This window comes from Panicum virgatum, chromosome 8K (assembly GCF_016808335.1).
Source record: "Panicum virgatum strain AP13 chromosome 8K, P.virgatum_v5, whole genome shotgun sequence".
Taxonomy (NCBI): Eukaryota; Viridiplantae; Streptophyta; class Magnoliopsida; order Poales; family Poaceae; genus Panicum; species Panicum virgatum.
The window spans coordinates 39,492,965-39,514,537 of record NC_053143.1 but is presented as its reverse complement, the minus strand read 5'-3'; the positions used below and the strand labels follow the sequence as shown (position 1 = coordinate 39,514,537).

Genomic DNA, 21,573 nt, shown 5'->3' with positions numbered 1-21,573 from the left:
GGGCAGATGACAGCATCCATGTTGACTGAAAGTAAAAACACAGAGAAAATTAAAGAAATTAATTGTGATGTTAGCCTTAACGCAGTTAAAATCCACATTATTCAATTATTTGGTGCCCTGAGAACTGCACTAAATTCAAAATAAATTGATAGTTATGTCTAGAAGTTTTCATCACCAATCAAAACCGTAGAATGATTAATGCATTACTTTGGTATACCAATAGATTATTGCATTCCGGTCCAAATCACGGTCTAAAATATTGAGTAGGTAGCCCTCCATTGCTCCACATATATCTATATCCATTTTAAGGAAACATCAAGCCACATTGCTAGCTGGATTTGTTTATAGCAAGATAATAATATTTGGCGTTTGCTCTGAGACAAACCGTTTTGGGTTTGGTTAGGCTATCCCCCATGCATCACATGCACATGTCTTGCCAAGATCCGGTCCAACTTGTGCCACCCAGCTAGGCTGATAGATCCTTTGCAGTGGCAGGAGATCACAATGCACTTATTTATAGCAACATTTAAATAATAAAATGCTGAAGCATAAATAAATCCATAACGTTGCCAAGAGTCTTTCAAGACCATCTGTGTACGTGTCCTGTTGTTTACTCGATTCCACGAGCAGAATATATTGATTAGAGCAACTTCAGTGGAGTGACTAAATAGCCTTCCATATGAAAATTTAGTCGGTGGACATCAAAAATGAATCTCCAGCAGAGGGAGCAAATGAACTTGTATTTTAGTAGGACTTCCAAATTTCTCCCCCACCCCCCAATTCAGTGGCCCTCTAATTGAGCTGCCTAATATGGGCCCCACTATTTTCTCTTTTTTTTGTTTCCTTGATTCCTCAATCCCAATCCCTTTCGGCGGCTGCGGTGGCCGCGGAGCGGAGGCAGCACGCGGAGGTCGCAGAGCGGCGGCGGCGCACATTGCGCGGTGGCCGTGGGGCAGCGACGAGCGCACGCGGAGACCGCGGAGGCAGCACACTGAGGCGCGCGTCGCACGGTGGCCGCGGGGTAGCGGTGAGCGCGCGTGGAGGTCGCGGAGGCAGCGCTCAGAGGAACGGCGGTGGCGTACGTCCCGGCGCGCGCGGGAGGAGCAGCGACACCCAGTCCACCTGCTGCGGCACCGGCGAGGCCAAGCTCGCGGCGGCCGTCCGCCTCACCGCCATGGCGCGCCGCCGGTGCGGATCCGGCCGCCCCGGCCATGGATCCGCAGCCCCGCCGCCGGTGGCCGTGGCAGTGGCTTTGCTCCGCCCGCCCCGCCGCGGCCCAGCTTCGCGCGCCGGGGAGGGTGGGGATGGGGACGCCGGCGAGAAAGGGAGGGAGGGCGCGCGCGCCGGCAAGGGAGGGGATGGGGCGCCACCGCCCCGCCGTGGCCTGTCGCGGTGACGCGCTCTTCCCGGACAGCCTCCGCCGCCGCCCAGCGCTTCTCCTGGCCGCGCTGCTGCTAGTGCTTCCGCGTTGGGCCGGCGCCACCACGGACTCCGAGCGCCGGGCGCTGCTAGACATCAAGGCCGTCATCACCGAGGACCCGACCGGGGGTGCTCGTGATGTGGACGCCGTCGGGGACCCTTGCACCTTCGTCATGGCGTGGTGCGAGCGCCGCAGTACGCGCCGGCGAGGCGGCGGGCACGGGACGCGCTCGTGCGCGACCTCCTCGCCACGCGCGGCGGTGACGTGTTGAGGGCCGTGGAGGCGAAGCCGAGGTGGTCAGCCTCTGCTCGGAGTTCCTCAGCGGCGGGACGGACTCGACGGTGACCCTGCTGGAGTGGATCATGGCCGAGCTGGTCAACCACTTGGACGCGTAGGCCAAGGTGTAAGAGGAGGTCAGATCCAAGTCAGAGCTCAACGAAGGCGACCTCCAGGATATGCCCTACCTCAAGGCCGTCATGCTGGAGGGCCTGCGGCTGCACCTGCCGGGCCACTTCCTCCTCCCGCACGGCGTGCGGAGCGACGCCGACATCGGCGGCTACCGGGTGCCCAGGGGCGCGGAGGTCAACTTCCTGGTCGCCGAGTTCGGCCGTGACGGGGCGGCATGGACAGCGCTGCTGGAGTTCCGGCCGGGGCGGTTCCTGGACGGCGGCGAGGGCTGCGACGTGGACATCACCGGGAGCAGGGAGATCAAGATGATGCCTTTCGGCGGCGGCACGGCGGCACGGGCGGCGCGGGGAAGGGCACGAGCTAGTGGGAGAGGTTGGCGGGGTGCTGAGGGAATGACAGGTGGGGCCCAACTATCAGTTGAAAAAATGGAAGCCCAATTTACTCGGTATGCTGGAGTGGAGGTCTATATTTGGGTGAGCAAAATTTAGAAGAGTAAAATTTAGAAGTGAACTTCTAAATAGATTTTTGCTCACCCAAATTTAGCAACCCCACTGGAGTTGCTCTTATTTGTTGATTGCAGATCCATGATATCTGACCAAGTTGAGCACCGGGGTGCTATTCTTTTATTTGTTGATTGTATAAGCAGCACAGACAAAGCTATGGGAATTGGATAATCTCCTCACGGTCAGAACTGCTGGCTGCAACCAGAGACACCTGCAGTTCAGCAACGTATTTTTCAAATATAAAAGATGCCTTTCATGGACATTGCAGCATGGTCAAATTCAACCCTTAGCGGGCTCGATTTGATTAATGTTTGAGCCAAATGATGCCACAACAGCTCAGCTTAATTATTTATAGAATAAAAAAATATCTTTTTTTAAGGAAAGATCACAAAATATTTGGCGTATGCGTATCCCGATCCGGACCATCCTCACTGTAGCAGCAGCGGCAGGAATAGCATACGCATTCCGAGCTGCGGGGGGGGGGGGGGGGGGGGGGGGGGGGGGGGGGGGGGGGGGGGGGGGGGGGGGGGGGGGGGGGGGGGGGGCGGCACCGCGGCCGGGCTTTGTCGCGGCCGTTGCCGCAGGCGCGCCATTATCGCGGTGACTGGTGACCGCGCGTCGCCGCCTCCGATCCCCGCCGCTTTATATAGCTCGAGACACCTCCCCTTCCTCCTCACCTTTCACTGCTCCGGCCGTGTTCTTGAGCCTTGATCTCGCCGCCTCTCCACTGATCTCCGTCCCCTTTAATAAGAAGAAGACTCGGCGACATGGCCGTGCAAGCGCAGTTCGGCGGCCTCGCCGGCTGCTTGCCGCCCTACGCGGCGGCGGCGGCGGATTGCTTGGCCGACGAGAAGGTGCGCGCGCTCCTGTCCGCCGCCGCCGCGGGCAACAAGGCGTGCCAGTACGCCTGCGCGGCCGGCGTGGTCAGCGGCGCGCAGAGCGACCTGACGTGCAACGGCGGCGGGGTGGCGTTGCCGTCGCGGAAGCGCGGCAGGGAGGATGCGTTCTTCGATCAGTACGTGGCTTCCTCGTCGGCGGCGCTGCTGCCGATCCCGGGGATGCAGAGGGCCGCCGTGGCACAGCACCACTCGCCCGCGCCGGCGGCAGTCGCGGCCCGGATGGCGGATTCTTCCGCGACGGCGTCGACGAGCGGGCGGGCGGCCGCCGCCACCGCATCGTCGGCGGACGCGCTGGTGGCGGAGCTGTGCCGGCAGGGCGCGGCGGAGGTGGACGCGGTGGTGCGCGCCGAGTGCGAGCGGCTGCGCGCCGGGCTGGAGCAGGCGCGGAAGCGGCAGCGCCAGGCGCTGGCGCGAGCCGCCGCGGCGGGCGCGGCGCGCGCGCTGCGGGAGAAGGAGGCCGAGCTGGGCGCCGCGCGCCGCCGCGCCGCGGAGCTCGAGGAGCGGCTCCGGCAGGCGGCCGTCGAGAGCCAGGCGTGGTGCGGCCTGGCGCGCAGCAACGAGGCCGCCGCCACGGGGCTCCGCGCCGCGCTCGACACCCTCCACCTCCGCGGCGCCGGTGCCGGAGTTGCCCCGGCACAGCCCGCCGTGGAGGAGGGCTTCGGCGACTCCGGCGCCGGCCTCGCCGGCGCGGCGGCGGACGACGCGGAGTCCCACTGCTCCGTCGAGGCCGAGGCCGCCGGCGCGGGCGCGGACGCGTCGTCCCCTGCGGCGAGCAGGTGGGCGTGCAGGGCGTGCGGCGGCGGCGAGGCGTCGGTGCTGCTGCTGCCGTGCCGGCACCTGTGCCTGTGCAAGGCGTGCGAGCCCCGGGCGGACGCGTGCCCCGTCTGCCTGGCGCCCAAGAACGCGGCCATCCACGTCGCCGCCAACTGACCGCGTCATCCGCCGCCGCCGTCGTCCACGGCGCGCGAGCGAGCCGGCTCCGGCGATCTCGCCACCAGCTAACCTCCAGCCGAGAAATTCAAGCAGTCCGTAGATTAGGCCGGTTGACTTGATCCCGTTCGTTCCGTTCTTTTGGTGAATATTGAAGGGTTGAGACGAATATCTAGCCTAGTTCTGATGTAAAAGAGATTTTTCTTTTTCTTTTGTGAAAGAGATCAACATCTTTTTTTTTTTGCCGGCTACAATTACTGTTACAGTTGCATTTTTCCGTCCGGATGCAATGCCTCCCTCTCGTTGCCCTCTGCTTCTGCTGTGCTTCTTTGCGACGAGTTCTTGCTCTGTTTTCCGTCTGATCATGGCCATGTTTCCGAAAATATTTTCACAAAAAGACGAATGCATGTATGGAGTATTAAACAAAATTTTTTTGCAAAACTTTTTTACGGATGAATATAATTTTTCGAGACGAATCTAATGAGTCAAGTTTCACTATGATTGGCTACAGTGATGCTACAGTAATCATCTCTAATTATCCTCGAATCATGCGGTTAAAGGCATTATTAGTTTTGTAATTAAATTTCATTTAATATCTCTAATTAGTGTTCAAAGAATCAAAAAAAATTATAAATTTTTTTCACCCTCTAACCAAACAAGGCCCATCATCTTCGTCATGAATAGCCAAATTAAAGCCCTGGCGGTTGAGTGGAGTGATTAGTGATTACTGAGTCCCAAGGCAGTCGACCGGCACGTTTCCCTAGGTGACGGTAGTAAATGTCCAGCGCCTTCACGCACTGATTCAGATAAAGATACACGCACGCAAGAACAGCAGGATCTGGTACTGAACGGCTGTACACAAAGATACCCTGCCCGCGTGGTGCATGCTGCTTGCCACTCCGACTCACTCACTCTGTCTGCAAAAGGACTTCCTTTTTTCTCCCAGCAGCTCAGCTCTGTGAGTTTCAACTGCCGCATCGAGTAATTGTGCTCTGGTCCGGCCAGCGGCCACCACCAGCAGCAGCTTTGCAGTGACGCAAAGTGGCAGTGCGACTCGGCTGTGCTCAATTCCCTCATACTCTTCCAAATTTTCCATCACATCGAAATCACATCGAAACATTAAATATAGAAAATGACTCATACATGGAGTACTAAATATAGGTAAATAAAAAACTAATTACATAGTTTTGATGTACGTTGCGAGACGAATCTTTTGAGCATATTTAGGTCATGGTAGGACAATATTTACCACAAACAAACGAAAAGTGCTACAATATGCTACAGTGTCCGATGTGACTTTTTCTACCAGCTTTTCGCGGATCTAAACACACCCGAAGTGCTGATGCCCTCGCACTGCCTTTTTCCTCCTGCAAATCTGCAACTGCTGGTGTGGGCAGGAAGAGATCCAATGACTCAGGTATTGTTTAGATACATACTGTAAATTTTTTGAAAGGAAATTTTTTAATATTTGAAGTACTAAATATAAACTAATTATAAAACTGGTCTATAAACTTCGAAATGAATCTAATGAGCAATTTAGTGTCTAATTATAGCCTAATTAGGTCCATTAGATTCGTCTCGCAATTTACAAGCAAACTATATAATTCATTTTTTATTTCGTCTAGATTTACTACTCCATGCATGTAAAATTCTCATTCGATGTGATAGTTTTGGAATTTTGAATTTTGCATCTAAACAAGGGGTCAGATTAAAGTTTTTATAGTTTGGATGGAGGGATTGATTTGCACATACGCCTTTTTTTTCTCTTCCTTTCTTTCTCGCTTTGGTTTGAGAGCCCTGAGAGGGTCGTCGCTCGTCAGCCTCTTCCTTTTCGTTCGGGCCGTTGGAAAGGTGTGATGGCGCTGATGATTCCTTGGAAGCGTTAAGGAGACGTATCGTACGTTCGTGCAGTGCGTTTCGTACAATCTCTTTATTCTCCGGACTACATTTCGCATTGTCGATGCCATCATGCATCGGTGCCATGTAAAGAATTTCTTCATGAATTTTGATCAAATACGGATATTGTCAATTTGCCGAATAAAATATAAATGGACACCGACATCATAAAAGCATAAAAAATCTAAGATTGAGTATTCGGATTCGGATACAACGCCACGTGCTGAATACCCGGACTCGGATATAGACAGAAACTATTAACGCCTTTAAACGAATTCGAATTCTAATACTAACGTGTATCATCGTATCATTTACACCTCAGCTATCCGTGCCGCTAGAATTTTATCGTCCACCTATGCTACTTTATTCCATCAGCACTCCACCGAATACTTAAGGAAACCGACCGGCCGACAGAATGAACCGGACGTCCTCTGTATCTCCAAGGTGCGATGAACTGTGAACCCATGAACTGTGAAGGATCAATTATGTTGTCCACGAAGAAAGAAAGATAGCCCTGGGCACTGCTGCCTCCGTCGATCCGGCTTTTCGCTTTCCATTATTCATGCCATCATCCTCTACCTGTGGCCTGTGGGCTGTGTGCCTCTTTGTAGTATCTCAATGGATGCGACGCCGATCGCACTACTAGGCAGCCTCCGCGTGTACGGCACTTTTGGTTTATTGGCTGCAGTGCCGGTCCCAAGGCCGTTCTCTGATCTCTTTCCCTTCTTTATTCATTCCTAGCTCTCGCAGATGTGTGCTTTCTTTGCCTCGTGTTCCTGCTGGCTTTACGCTTCTCCCGCTTTCTTCTTTTCAGCTAGCTCGCGGTCTGCTGTCCTGGGCATGCAGCAGGGTGCCACGGTTGCTGCTTGTCTCCCCACCCGCCCGTTTGCGGAGAAACCAAAGCTAAACCGTGGCTTTTTCGGTAGGACCAGGCGCCTCTGCGCAGTGGCGGCCACCAAGCGAGGTCTAGGAGGGCATCTATCACTCGATCAGGTCACAATTAAGGATGGATTCGAATGGGAAAGGGATGAAATTGGATCTGGATATCACCTCTTGCCACATTTTAATTTGAATTCGAGTACGGTTATGGATCTTATCGGATACGATTACAAAATGAATAATTCGAATTCGAATCCGGATATCTTGTCGGTTTGAAACATAGTGTCATCACAAGTATCAATTTATTTTGTCAATGATTCTTGTAACGAACATGGCACCATTTATGCCATTTCGAGTGATTTTGGTGATCGAATGACAACACAACACTTGGACTAATATGATTGTTAAGATGATCATTCTCAGGCTTTTAGGTTCAAGTGATAACAAAGAGAAAGAGAAGATAGGCGTAGCAAGGCCCGATGGACTGCCCCTACGGGGGTTCCGCTACCCGGTTAGCGGACGGAGGTCGAGGGGGAGCCGCCCCTCGCGGGTCTCAGGGCAGCGCCCTGAAAGCTCTTCGATTCAGGAGCACCGGAAGAACCGACGCCAGGGCATCAGAGCATCCGATGGTAGTCGGAAGAACCGACGCCTTGATACTTTGGTGCAGAAGGGAATCGAAGCCAAGTCAGCCTATAGGCACCGGTTGAACCGACGGTCCAAAATAGGGCATCGGTGCAATGGCCGTCCTTTGTACCAGAGACGATGTCAAGTGCCCAGAAGAAGTTTCTTCAGCACCGGTTCAACCGACGGTGCATCGGTGCATACCACCGGTGTAATGACGTCAGCGTCCAGGAGAAGATTCCTTCAGCACCGGTTGAACCGGTGAGGCATCGGTGCAAAGCATCGGTTCAACCGGTGGTCTCTGCGTCAGCCGACAGGAGTCCAACGGCTACTTCGTGTTATGAGTGACCGGATGAACCGACGCTAGCCCGCCAAGAGGCATCGGTTCTTCCGGTGGTATGCAGATTTTCAGCTAACCGTTGGAGCAACGGCTACAAGACTTGGTGGCCTATATATACGCCTCACCCCGGCCATTTGAAGCTTGCTGGAGTTGCTGGACATCCCACACACACCCAAGAACATCTCCAAGCCATACAAAAGCATCAAGATCATATCCTTAGCCCTTAGCACACTTTGAGAGTGTTGTGTAAAGGATTAGCTCTTAGTGAGTGAGTTTGCAAGGCTTAGAGCCTTTGTGCTGTGGTTCATTAGTGAACCAAAACAAGAGCTTGGTGCGCCGGCACCTTGGAGCGTGGAGCTCGCCGGCAACGTCATCGACCCTCCGACTTGGTGTGGAGCGGCGAAGACACTTTGTGCGGGGGACGTGGAGACCCCCATCCTTTGTGGAGAAGCTCCTTAGTGGAACCCGGGGCTAAGGTGACCGTGATTGTGTTTACGGAAGAGACTTGGTGACCGAGTAGCAATACTCTTAGTGAGTGCTACAACAACGTGGATGTAGGTGTGCCTTTGTGGCTAACCGAACCACGGGATAAACACCCGCGTCAAGAGTTTGCTATCTCCTATCCCTTCTCTTTAAGTTTCCGCATTTCATACTAGCAATTTGTGTGCCTTTACTTTCATAGAATAGTTTCTTGATAGGAAAGGCTATAGGTTGCTAAACTCTTTTGGGATAGGGGTTTCACACTAGAACAACCTAGTTGCACATCTAGATAGCATGTTTTAGTTTAAGCTTTGTGCAAACTAGTTGGAGCCATAGGTCTAAGTTTTTATTAGTGCCTAATTCACCCCCTCCCCCTCTTAGGCTAGAGCACCCGATCACTTTCAATTCTGCAGGCGATGAGAATTATTATACAAGTAGAGAGTGAAGGATCAGAAGATAGCTAATAGTTATACTTATCTATGTAAAGCTTTTATAATTAAATATATCAAACAAAATTTAAATGTAAAGAAAATAAATATTTAAATACTTAATAATTAAGATATATAAAAATAATTCACCTTTAGATAAATAAGTAACTTGACACATATAATATAATTTTGTTATTAAATAAATAAATTAAAATAACTAAGTTAGTTTTACATCATTAATAATATTGGAAATAATGTTATTAGTCATCTAGATTTTAAATAATATTGGAAATAATGTTATTAGTCATCTAGCTTTTTCGTTGGGACCAACAGGCGCCTCTGCGCAGTGGCGGCCACCGGGTGAGGTCTAGGAGGGCGATCCATCTATCACTCGATCATGTCAGGATTAAGGATGGATTCGGATTGGATGTGGATGGAATCGGATCCAGATATCACCTCTTACTATATTTTAATTCGAATTCGGATATCTTGTCGGCTTGAAACACAGTGTCATCACGAGTATCAACTTATTTTTCCAATGATTTTGTAGTTGATAGGAATCATTATACAAGTAGAGAGTGAAGGATCAGAAGATAGCTAATAAAAAATAGCATACTTATCTATGTATAGCTTTTATAATTGAATATATCAAACAAATTTTAAATGTAAAACAATATTTAAATGCTTAATAATTAAGATATATAAAAATGATTTCACAGGCTGCAAACATTCTGCTTGTTTATTAACTTTGCTCTCAGTGGGCTGGTGTGGAGTGGGGTAGTAATCCTCCCCGGGCATAGCTTAAGCGCGCGCGTGTCGATCTTGATGCATGTAGCTGCTTTAATCATCATGGGTAGATTATCCCGTTCCTATGAGTGGTGGACTATGAATTGAACGGTGGCGCCACTGTTAGGGACAGTAGTTATATTCGACGACGGCCGTCTAGCTCCTAGCTAATCATTCCAACGTCCCTGTTATGGATCGGAGTGGACACGGGCCTTTCCTTGCCAGTTGCCACCACTGCGTGCTGCTGCTTGCTCCGGCTGCCGCCGCCTATGCTTGAGTGCACGCTAGGCACTAGCTAAACATTGCTAATGCACATCGATCAGCCTCGCACGTTTGCTATCTCAGTCGTCAGAGTTTTAGACTAGCCCAACGAGTGCGTGCGGAGAAATAATCAATGCTGCGAGCTCCACTGCGCTCCTACTCGCGTACTGTGGATGGATATGGATGTCCGGAAAATCCGAATTATCAGTATGTGTATCCGCTAAAAACACTAATATATATGGACATCTATATTGATTATACGGTTTTAATATGGATGCTATACGGGTGTATCTGAATCCGGTTTTCAATATTTTTCTCTGTCCGATTCAATATCCGTATTTGAAATAAATGTGAAATATCCAATCATATCTATATCTTCAAAGAAAAGGTATCCGGTGAAACCATCTTAAATCTATCTCCATGGCTAATTACTTAGTGATGGACAACATTTAAACAATTTAAAAGCTACCCATATGACAAATGACTAACAATGTTAATTCTAATGTTACTAATGATATAAAAAGATTAAGTGCAATTATTTTTGGAGCCACTTTAGGGTAAGTCAGCGCAGCTGCTTTTCATTCCATTGCAGCTTTTGCTCTCCACCACTTCGCTTCACTCCTCAGAGTTTTCACTATGTTCCATTCTAAGAAAAAGGGTTTATTAACTTTCCATTATTCCCCCTCCATGGGTTAGTTAAACTTGAAGGACCAGACAGACGACCAGAGGGGGAGCCTTTAAAAATTCCCCAAGAGAACAACCTATGTCTCGAATTCAACCCAACGCACCTCTCTTCTAACCGCCAAGGTTATAGGTGGGCACATTACCCGAAACCCGAAGTCCGAACCCGTATCTAAAAAACCCAAACTCGAATAACCTGAACCCTAATTCGGGCATGTACCCAAAATTATTACGAGTAATTCGGGTTTCAAATCACGATACCCGAACTACCCGAAAAATCCGAATAGCACACCAGCCCAACTAATTTTGAGTCAGCCTAGCTCACCAAACCACCTTGCCATCCTTCCCACTACTAACCCTAGCACCCACGCAGGCCGCCGCCTCCTCGTGACTCGCGAGTTCGCTACCTCGCCCACCCGGCACGCGAGTCCCGACGCCCCCGCCTCCTCGCGACCTCGGCCCCTAGCGCCCGAGTCCCGACGCCCCCGCACCCGCGGGTGCCGTCCGCGCTACCACCGCCTCCCCTGCCCTAGCCCCCGCCGGTCTCCGCGTCCTGGCGGCCCCGCCCCCTGCCGCGCCGCCGACGACCCCGCCCCCGCGGTGGATCAGTTCATTGAAATCGGGTAGTTCGGGGTTACCCGAACCCGAACCCGAATTTTCGGGTACCCAAAATGTCGGGTTTTTATTTTTTCGAGAAAATTCGGATAACAATTTTCAAAACCCGAAATTTCAAAAACCCAAAAAACCCGACCCGAAATTTTCGGGTTACCCGAATGCCCACCCATGGCCAAGGTGACACAAGCCAACTCGTGACGAGCTCACCCTAGGAACGGTTAGAAAAAACTTACTCAAAGCGGAAGCAAGTGAAAGACAATTTACTTGAGCATGGCGCAACACTATCCGGAAGCAACGATTTACCAAAACACCGTAAAAGCATGCAAAGACTAACAAAGATTAGCATGAACAAAAGCTAATCAACAAAAGCTATGCATGCAAGGGTCTAAAAGCAATTAGCAAGATCAAAAGCTAATTAAATAAGCATGCAGAGATTTAACAAGAACTAATGAGCAGAATTGATTAGCTTAAAGAAAATAAATAACAAGTGTAAAAGAAAATGCAAACCGAGCCTTGAAAAATCTCTTCACGGGGTCTTGCTCCTGATCTGCTCGCACTGGGCCACGTGCAATGGGCAGCTACCAGCTTACTCCCTGTGTGTGGCGGTTTTTTCTTTTTTATATTTAAAAAAATTAAAATTTCAAAAATATATGTCCGTTTTGAAATATTTCAAAAATATACCCCGGTCGCCCTCTCATAGGGCGACAGGCCCAAAGTGTAATTTTTTTTCTTCAAATTTGCAACGAAGTCCCTGGAGAAAAAAAAGGCACAGTCGCCCGTTGGGGGGGCGACAGGGGACTGTCGCCCAGCCCACGGGCGACCGCCTCTGGGCCCGGCCCACGGGCGCGGCAGGGGGCCTGTCGCCCCCCCCCCCCCCCCCCCCCGCGGGCGACCGGGGGTGCCCCCCTATAAAAGGTACAGCCCTCCCCTTCCCTACTCATTTGAGCCCGAAAATTCCACCAAAAATCCAGAAAAAAAGAGGGGAGTGAGGAGAAGGAAAGCGGCGAAGCCCTGCCGGATTCAGCACTTGTGATCTGCAGGTTAGTACATTTAGTTTAAATATTATTATATTTAAGTACTACGTATTTTAATATGAGTAATTTAATTTAATTAGTGCTATAGTAGAACTATTTAAGTAGAAGTTCAATGATACTTTAGTTTGTAGTTACGTAGTAGTAAATTAGTTTAGAAAATTAGTACTACGCATTTATTATTACAATTGCAGTACTATTAGAGACGTGTTTATAAATTAATTATGATTTAGAATAGAATTTGGCATATGCAGTATAGAATTTGAGTGTCATCACGTTGTTATGAATACTTATACGTTGTAGTTGAATTTCATACTTAGTTTCTACGGATTATTGAATAAGGTAGTGAAGTAAAGAGTATAACTCGATAAATATTATGTGATATACAGATATGTCGAGCAAGATGCAGTTTCAAGTATTTTATGGTGAATACAATGTTATGTATGGGCCAAATGGAGTAGATCTTTCTGCCTTTAAGCGCACATCTAGCGGCATAGATAAACCTCTGGAAAGGAGTTTTGGTTCCATATGTAAGTGGCTGCAGCGTAGGTTCCATGTTGATCCGTTGACACATGTGATCACTGTCCAGTCTCTTGTTAATTGGGAGGTAGAAAGTGAATTATGGGAATTAATGATGATACACCACACTGATGACTGGCAGAAGTACATGCAAGCAGCTCTAGAGCGTGGGTGGCCTCTGGCCATTCTTGTTCAAATCCGGGAGAAGACACAAAATGAAATCCAACATTGTGCAGATCAAGGAACTTCGAGTATTCGAAGAGAGACCAATTATGTTGAGCAAGATGAGTCAGAAGAGACAGAGAACCAAAACATTGGACAACAGGGCATTGCTGATGAGGGAGAGAGGATACATAGTATTGTGGACGAGATGGAGGCAGAAGACCAAACCGCAATAGAGATGGAAGAATATGAGGACTCATCTGATGACGAGCAGTACTCATTGCCAAAAGAGTGGAAAGAGCATGGTTTTGGCAGTCATGTCGCAGAAGATGTACGAAATCAGGAGTGGGAGTAAAGAGGGAATGAGGTAGTGCAAGGTGCAACATATCCAAACATTGAAGCCGTAAAAGATGCTATGAGACTATGGGCAATCTCATTGAAACGAGAATTCAGAGTCGTAAAGTCTGGCAGTAAAGAATATGAGGTGAAGTGTGTGAATGCTGGATGTCCATGGCGAGTACATGCTTTCAAGGGAAAATGGAAGTCAAACTGGAAATGTTCCATTGTCACAGAGCACACTTGTTTGCTGTCAGAAGTTCTTCCCTCGCATCGCAATATATCATGCGACTTTGTTGCAAAGCAAATGTATGGGTTTATTATGGACAACCTAAATTATGAGCCAAAAATGATTGTTCGACACATTGAGCAGACTTACCAGTACTCCATCAGTTATTTGAAGGCATGGCGGGCTAAACAAAGGGTGTTCGAGATGCGGCTCGGCACATACGAGGCATCATATGATAATCTACCTCGTATGTTATCCCAGGTTGTTGCAAGAAATCCTGGAAGCTTTTATGACACATACCTTGTACCAGCCGTGACTAGGGGACAAAGAATTATGCAACGAGCCTTCTTTTGCATAGGTGCTTCTGTTAGAGCATTTCAGTTTTGTCTTCCGGTGATCTGCATTGATGGCACATTTTTGATTGGAAGGTATAAAGGTCAGATACTCACCGCAATCGGTGTAGATTGCAACAACCAAATTGTTCCGCTCGCATTTGCATTTGTTGAAAATGAGAACATAGATAGTTGGTATTGGTTCCTTGAACGAGTGAAGAATCATGTTGTTGCTGCACGTCCAGATGTGTGCATTATTAGTGATAGGCATGCAGGTATCCTGCAATCAATACTGAAATTGCAACGTGGAACTGCAACAACGCCTCCATTATGGCCTGATATCCAAAACAGGTGGTGCATTAGGCATATGGGTGCAAACTTCTATGAACACTTCAAGAACAAGGATCTTAAGAACCTGTTTAAGAGGTTGTGCACCCAAAATCAACAGAGAAAATTCAATGCATTATGGCAGATGCTTGATCAGTTGACTGCAGAGCTAGTGAAGGTAAGGGCATCAGGAGCAGGCACGAGTACACCATCAGTTATTTGTTTGGACATTTTTTGTTTTTTTGCAGGTTACGTGAGGCCGGCCTACTGACTCTGAGCCGTCTTGTCGAGGTTGGGCCTATTCAGCTCGACCGATCCCTCCTGACGGCGCTCGTTGACAGATGGAGGCCGGAGACACACACGTTCCACCTCCCGTGTGGGGAGATGACTCCTACGCTGCAGGACGTGGCCTACCTCCTCGGCCTCCCTATCGTCGGGGAGGCTGTAGGTCCGCGTGTGGTGGCGGCCTCATGGAAGGATGAGCTGGAGGCCCGTTTTGCCCTGGTTGACCGCGTGGAAGAAGCAGGTCCGATCAACCCGCACCCGCGAGCAGCAGGTCCTTCGAAGACCTGGTTCCTACAGTTTACAGTACGTATTCATTCCATATATAAATTTAATTGTTACAATTCACATGTTCCATTGATAGTTGAAACCATTAATCTTAATTGTTTATGCAGCATGCCCTGTTGGCTGCGGATGCCGACGAGTACAGTGTGACCAGACCGCTGGAGGCGTACCTACTTTGGTTGTTTGGTTACATCATGTTCAACAACACTCATGGCAACTCGGTCGATAGGATTCTCCTTCCGTATGCACGGGAGATTGCGGATGGGGACGAGGACGTACCGCCCTACAGCTGGGGTGAGGCGGTACTTGCAGCCACTTACCGTGGACTCTGTGACGGCTGCATGAAGACACATGGGAACGCTATCCTGTCAGGGTGCCCACTACTGCTACAGCTTTGGTCGGACGAGAGGCTAGCCGTTGGTCGGCCCTTTGTCAGCCACGAGCCTTACCACGGAGGTATGTACGGCGACGAGGAGGACGAGAGGCCCACTATGGGAACTATCTGGATCTGGCGTCAGGTACGTTCGCAACAAATCTAATTTTGTTATTCATTATTACATGATGTATTAGCGTAATTTTAATTTTACTTATTCGGAATGCAGAGGTCCTGGGCACATGCGCGGGTTAGACGCGCATATCCTGAGTTTGTTTCGGAGCTCGACATGCTGACGCCCGAGGACGTTATCTGGGAGCCTTACAGCCCAGAGGCTGTGGCTACCCGTGCACCAGCAGGCCTGTCTTCGCACTGCTCCGCGAATGCGAGCCTGTGGCTTACTTCCGCCGTTCTGGTTTATAACATCGCGGTTGAGGCATATTGCCCCTGGAGAGTCAGGAGACAGTTTGGGCAGCGCCAGGAGTTTCCGGTGCCCACCGCGTTGGAGCGTGTCAGTCGCCAGGACCACAGGTAATTATGAATGAACTTGGCTCATACATTCGTGTCGAATCTAACGATTCTTCGTGGTCCACTTTGTAGGTTGTCAAGGAGTGGCTTGCCGTGCTCTGATGATTGGCTCACCAAGATCCAGCCGTGGGTGGACCAATGGGAACAGGCAGACGAGCTCTTGGTCCATCCAACAGGACCACACACAGACAGCTCCTTTAGGGCTTACCTCACCTGGTACTTACCCCGGACTCGGGCTCGTCTGGTTTTTGTTGACACTCACCCGCAGCCACACCAGGCGAGGCCTCAGGATGGCTATGGCCGGCACCACGTGGAGGCACTAGCTGGCGCGGTGAGTCTCTTGATCATATTTGCATATATATATATAATCATATTCATAAGATAATTCATGTGTTTGTAACTGTACTTTTACTTAATTGATGCAGTTTCGCCTTTGCAACATGATGGAGATGGACTGCTCGACTTACTTGACGAGGGTACGTGCCGGATCCCCAATGACCCAGTTTGAGCAGACAGAGGCATGGTCGAGGCAGCGTGATCAGTTGCGTCAGGTAGTGCACAACTTCGGAAGCCGTGTGTAGTACGAAGACAGCCACGGGTCGTCTCAGGCCTCGTCGCCGTTCCCGTGTCCGTCGACCATGCACGGGCCGACGTCGCAGTTCTTCCCAAGTGCAGGTAACGTACATATCTCTTTAAAATATCATCAAGTGTTCCTACATATTTACTAATATCACATACAGGATACGATCCAGCTACTGCGTTCGGCCATACTGGAATGTTTAGAGGGACAGCACCAGTTGGCGGACCGTATCCAGGGATGGTACCGAGGCCACAGATACCGGCCTACACAGGTTAGTTTATGTTTCGTATTTCGGTTTCTACATGGCATGACAAAATATACGAGCGTACGCTAACATCCATATTTTTTGCGTAGGATTCTACCCCGATGCGGGCGCCGGACCTTCTTCTTCCTCCTTTCGACCAGATAACGAGACCTTCACCTTAGACGACTTCGACAGCTTGAGTCCATAAGAGCCTGCCACGCAAGGTGACCCCGATGTCTTGGGGTATTCACAGCTAGGAGGAGCACCAATTGAGATCTCTCAGCAGCAGACACCGCAGCCCCTTGCGCGTCCTGAGCGACAGGTGAGGTCTCCGGATGTTCTCACCTACTCCGAGGGACATGTCCGTGCCCAGCAGAGGGCTAAGAGGGTCTGACGCCCTAGGGGTGGTTAGATGTATCTGATGTTTATTTATAATGAGATAGCTGTGGACCGCTTATTTGTATCCGATGTTTATGATTGTGGTAGGTTACTTGTCATTTGTTTCTATAGATATTATTGATGTGAACTTATTATGTTTGTGGGTTCCATAATGCTCGTGAAATAAGGGAAGTTCTTGCGATTTTTTCCCGTGATTTAATGAAGGACAAGTTACGTGCGGTAGAAGTTAGCGGCCGAGATCTTGCCGACGATGATGACGAATACACGCTCGAATAGCTCAAAATAGGTCCCTGGAAAAAAAGGCCATGTCGGACCCCCCGGCGGTCCCTGTCGCCCTAGGGGTGGGCGACAGGGCCCTGTCGCCCGTTGGGGGGGGGGCGACAGGGCTTTTTTTTTCTCCAGGGACTTCGTTGCAAATTTGAAGAAAAAAAATTACACTTTGGGCTTGTCGCTCTATGGGAGGGCGACCGGGGTATATTTTTGAAATATTTCAAAACGGAAATATATTTTTGAAATTTTAATTTTTTTTAAATATAAAAAAGAAAAAACCGCCTGTGCGTGTGGAGCTCTTGGGCTGCACGTACTGGCCTGCTGGCCTGATTCAGCTGTCGCTCGCGAGTTAGGCTGCAAGAGCCGCTCGCTCCTTGCACCGTGATGGCTCAGCCTGCCTGCCGAGATGGGCCGCCTGCCCCTCCTGCTTCTGGGCTAGCTTCTCGAATGGGCCGCGCGTACCTGCGCTGGGCCGTCCGCCCTGCACGAGCTGGCCCGCTTGCTGGCCGCTCGCTTCCAACTCCTGGTGCTGCGCTCGCCTGGCTGCCGACGGTGCTCGAGCGCCACTGGCTGATGACGCTGTTGTGCCCAAGGTTTTTTTTTTCCCCCCGACAGGTTAGTTGAAACCGCCGCGGTCCAGGCCAAATTTAAATTTCAAACAAAAAACACAGTTTAATCGGTTTCCATCGGTTAGCCGCCCGGTTAGGCCGGTAAACTGCTCCGGTTTGAGCGGTAACCGGAACGTTGAACAAAAAAAAACCGACGGTTTTAAAGTGGTTCCCCGGTGTGAAATAAATAAAATTTTTGGCATGAGCTATGCACATATTAATATAAAAGATCACACCAAAGTAACAATTTATAATCATGCATACAAATACAATAGTAATAAGCGTGCCTATAAATACTATAGTCATAATCGTGCATACACTGATACACATCAATAAAAGTTCAACGTACGAATGGGAAGACCCCCAATTTGGGACGCCATTTGGTATTCGGCGGTGGACATCATATTCAAACCTTGCACTCTAAGAAATTCAACCTTGTAGTCTTGCCAAGTTTGGCCCGTCCACGCCGATGTTGTCTCCCATTCTTAAACTAACATAGTATAAAAATGGAGGTCTTCCCATTCGTACACCCATCTTGTCGGTGGCTGCATGCTGATGTCAGGTATGAGATAGTGAAAAGACTGCGAGGTATCGCTGTAGGAGGAAGAAGAGTACTGTGGAGTGTCATAGTCCGTCGGTCCAACCGTTCTCCTCTGCGATTGCGGTGCTCCATGGTCGGGGTCCTAAGTAGCTTGTGTGAACTGAGTCTCCCCTGCAATCAACCATATATTATAATTAGTACTCATAGTCAGAAACAAATGCGCATATGTAGGTGCAATGTATATCTGTGAAACGAACACCACCACCACTACCACCAGCACCACCACCACCACCAACAGCATCAGTACTGTCACTATCATCACCATCATCAGCCGAACTACTATCCTCAGTGTCCTGATACTGTGGACTACGTTCACCATCGCCATCATCAGTGGAGGTGTCGCTGCTCACTATTTTTGTTCCTGCTTTGCATTTTCCTTTTTGACGCTTCGGGTCACCCTTCGTAGGCCCCTTCTGGAACTTTTTCTTCCCTAGGTGAGTGTCACCCACATGTTTACGTGCCCAATCACGACTATCTCGTATTCTGGTAGGCCATCACGACTTCGCACATGTTGGGCCGCTTGTCCTGATCAGCGAAGCGAAGGAACTTGTATATTGGTTGAACTGTGTCGATGATATATTTCAATTCCTCCCACCACTCCATACTTGAAAACCTGGCATGAGTAAATCTACCATCATCGGTATCCGCCCATTTGCTTTGTAAAAACTCAGTAGATGCCATCCATTGCATGAAACGATCACATTTCCAATGGATGCTCTCTAGGAACATGTAGTTGGTTCTAAATCGAGTGGCATTCCACTTGACCAACTCACCACTGATTGCGTTCCTCATCATTGTATTCAACTGACCATGATTGTGTAACCAATTTAAAATTCACTTGCAATGCTTGATCGTACCAGCATGATCGGGCCTTTGAGCTATATCCTTCAACATCAAATTGACAGTGTGTGCTAGACAAAGTGTCCAAGCAATGTGTTCATACACCTCTGCTAGTGCCTTGCATGCTTTCTTGTAGTTCGAGCCATTGTCGGTGACTATATGCACGACATGCTCCGGTCCAATCTCCTCCACCACCTTTCGAATCTCCTATCAAAATAGGCAGAATCTTTAGTAACCTTCAAAACATACTCAATGTCAATGGAACATATTTAGGGGCTACCTTGACCAAATATGCGTCATCTTGAGTTTTTCCACTCGCATCAATAGACTTGTGGAACTACATGACCCCATTGCAATATATCAAAAAGTTGATGATACTCATCCTCGTTGGGCCAGTCCATGAATCACACATCAACGTGGCGCCAAATAAGGGCCAGTCTTTCTGAAACTTTACGTACCTCATCTTCAAGTCTTGCTTGTTCTGATCAAAGTGCTTGCCATCAATATCCCGTCCAGTGGGTGATGCGATACCTTCACCTGCAACCATATGGAAATCATGAGATACAAGAATGTAAACTCATATGTGTCATTCCAATGAAAAAAAACTTACCCCACTTCTGTGTCTCCCTGATCGCGTTGACAAAGTATGGATTGTCAGTCAGTCTTCCAGGTACTCCCGCAATATGGAAAAACTTTGACCAAGCTTTACCAATAGCTTTCTTTGCATTCCTACTCTTCTGCGTCCACGAGCCTGTATCAATCCTTGGTTGCGTCATTTCTCTTCTCCCACCGGATGCCAAGTTATAGTCCTCCACCGCAGGACTCTCCCTCTGCGAAGTTGCCCTTCGAAACATCCTCTGCATAGAATTCCCCCTCGTCAAACCACTACCCCCTCCATGCTCGTATGCACCTCCTCTCTGTTCCACCTCCCGTCGGTACTCTGCTTCCGCTCTCAATAGGTCCATGGCATGCTGCAGCTGAGCCTCCTCATCTTCTTCTTCACCGGGATTGTTTCCCTCCGCTGCAGCCTTCTGCCGTCTCAACCTCTCTCGAGCCCGGTCAGCAGTTGCCTTCTTAGCCCTCTCAATGTCACGCTGAAAGTACTCCCGCACATTTGGTGGTACATTCCTGCAATGGACCACCTCCGCCCCGCGCCCAGCCAAATGTTGTTTCAATCTAGTCGCACCATCTCCTTCTTTTTGCGTATGACAATAGTTGCATCGCCATCCGGGATAAAGATTTTCACCATGTTCCCATACAACATCTTTATCTCTGCCTGACATTGTCTATCTGCATAAATGGACAACAAAAACATATCAATCACATAAATAAAATTTACGTAAATCAAATATACACCTAAATCAAACCTACCTAAGTGGCTAAGTCATATACACACCTAAATAAAATCTACCTAAATCATATATGCACCTTAATATTCAAATCTACCTAAATCCTAAATACACCTAAATCAAATCTACCTAAATCCTAAGTCATACAACTAAATCTTACCTAAATCCTAAAAAAAATCATCTAATATTCTAAATCAACTCATAGGGTAAAAAAGAATCGTGTTCCTACCTTGTTCCGACCGGAGCTCCCGGCCGGCTAACCGGCTGCCCGCGCGGTAAACCGGTGTGTGTGTGTGTGTGTGGGGGGGGGGGTAGATCCGCTTCCCACCCGACTAACCGAAGCTACCGCCCGGCTAACTGCGGGCACCGGGCGGTTGGCCGGCGGTGAGCGCCGGTCGCGGGCGTGGGGGCGGCGGAGCGAGCTGAGGAGTGACGGGAGTGGGAGTTCTGGGGGGCGGAGGGGGTATATGGGTCGCCGGCGCATCGGGCCAAAGTGGGCTTTAATGGACCGGTGCATTTTTTTGTTTTTCTTTTTTGGTTTAATTTCAAATGCCGCAAAGTATACTAAATGAACGAATATTTGAAAAAATTTGACACCATTAGATTCGTCGCAACTTGAAGTATTTTTAGGAATTTTTTTTATTTTTTTGAATTCAAATTTGAAGTTTTGAATTTGGTCGGTTTCAAACCGGTCTGGACCGGACCGGTTACACCGGTAACCGTGGTTTCCGGACCGGTTCCGGTCGGGAAAAAAACCATGGTTCTGCCCGGCCGTCGCCGCCGTTGCTGCTCACCGCACAGCCTGCGCTCCATGCGTGCTTCGCAGTGCGCGCTGCGCCCTCCGTTTCTCTCGACCGAGAGTTCCTGGTGCAAAAGAATAGAGAAGAAAACGGAAAAGGAGAAGTAAAAGAACTCCGAAACTTTAGACCCAAATTACTCACTCAACTCTCAGTGAATCAGAACAAACATCGAGGACTCGAAAAATACCAAAAAAGAAAAACGAGAGCATAAGATTGAACACGAATTTAATGTTTTGATTACTACATAAGATCTGATTATAAGCCATTTCTAGCCAAATCAAAGTATGGATGGCAAAAAAAATCAAATCAAAGATCCACTCATCTCTCTCCC

At 49.2% G+C, this 21,573-nt stretch overlaps 2 protein-coding genes across 2 annotated transcripts; both read left to right on the top strand.

Moving 5' to 3' along the window:
- The first annotated feature begins 1,211 nt into the window (after positions 1-1,211).
- Positions 1,212-2,316, top strand: LOC120645708 (p-coumarate 3-hydroxylase-like). Its single transcript, XM_039922468.1, is given in 2 exon segments — positions 1,212-1,614; positions 1,709-2,316. Coding segments are annotated over 2 exon segments (1,011 nt in total).
- Positions 2,317-2,871: 555 nt separating this feature from the next.
- Positions 2,872-4,475, top strand: LOC120644614 (E3 ubiquitin-protein ligase BOI-like). Its single transcript, XM_039921265.1, has one exon. The coding sequence runs from the start codon at positions 3,099-3,101 to the stop codon at positions 4,158-4,160; it is 1,062 nt and encodes a 353-aa protein (XP_039777199.1). The 5' UTR covers positions 2,872-3,098; the 3' UTR covers positions 4,161-4,475.
- Positions 4,476-21,573: the final 17,098 nt, after the last annotated feature.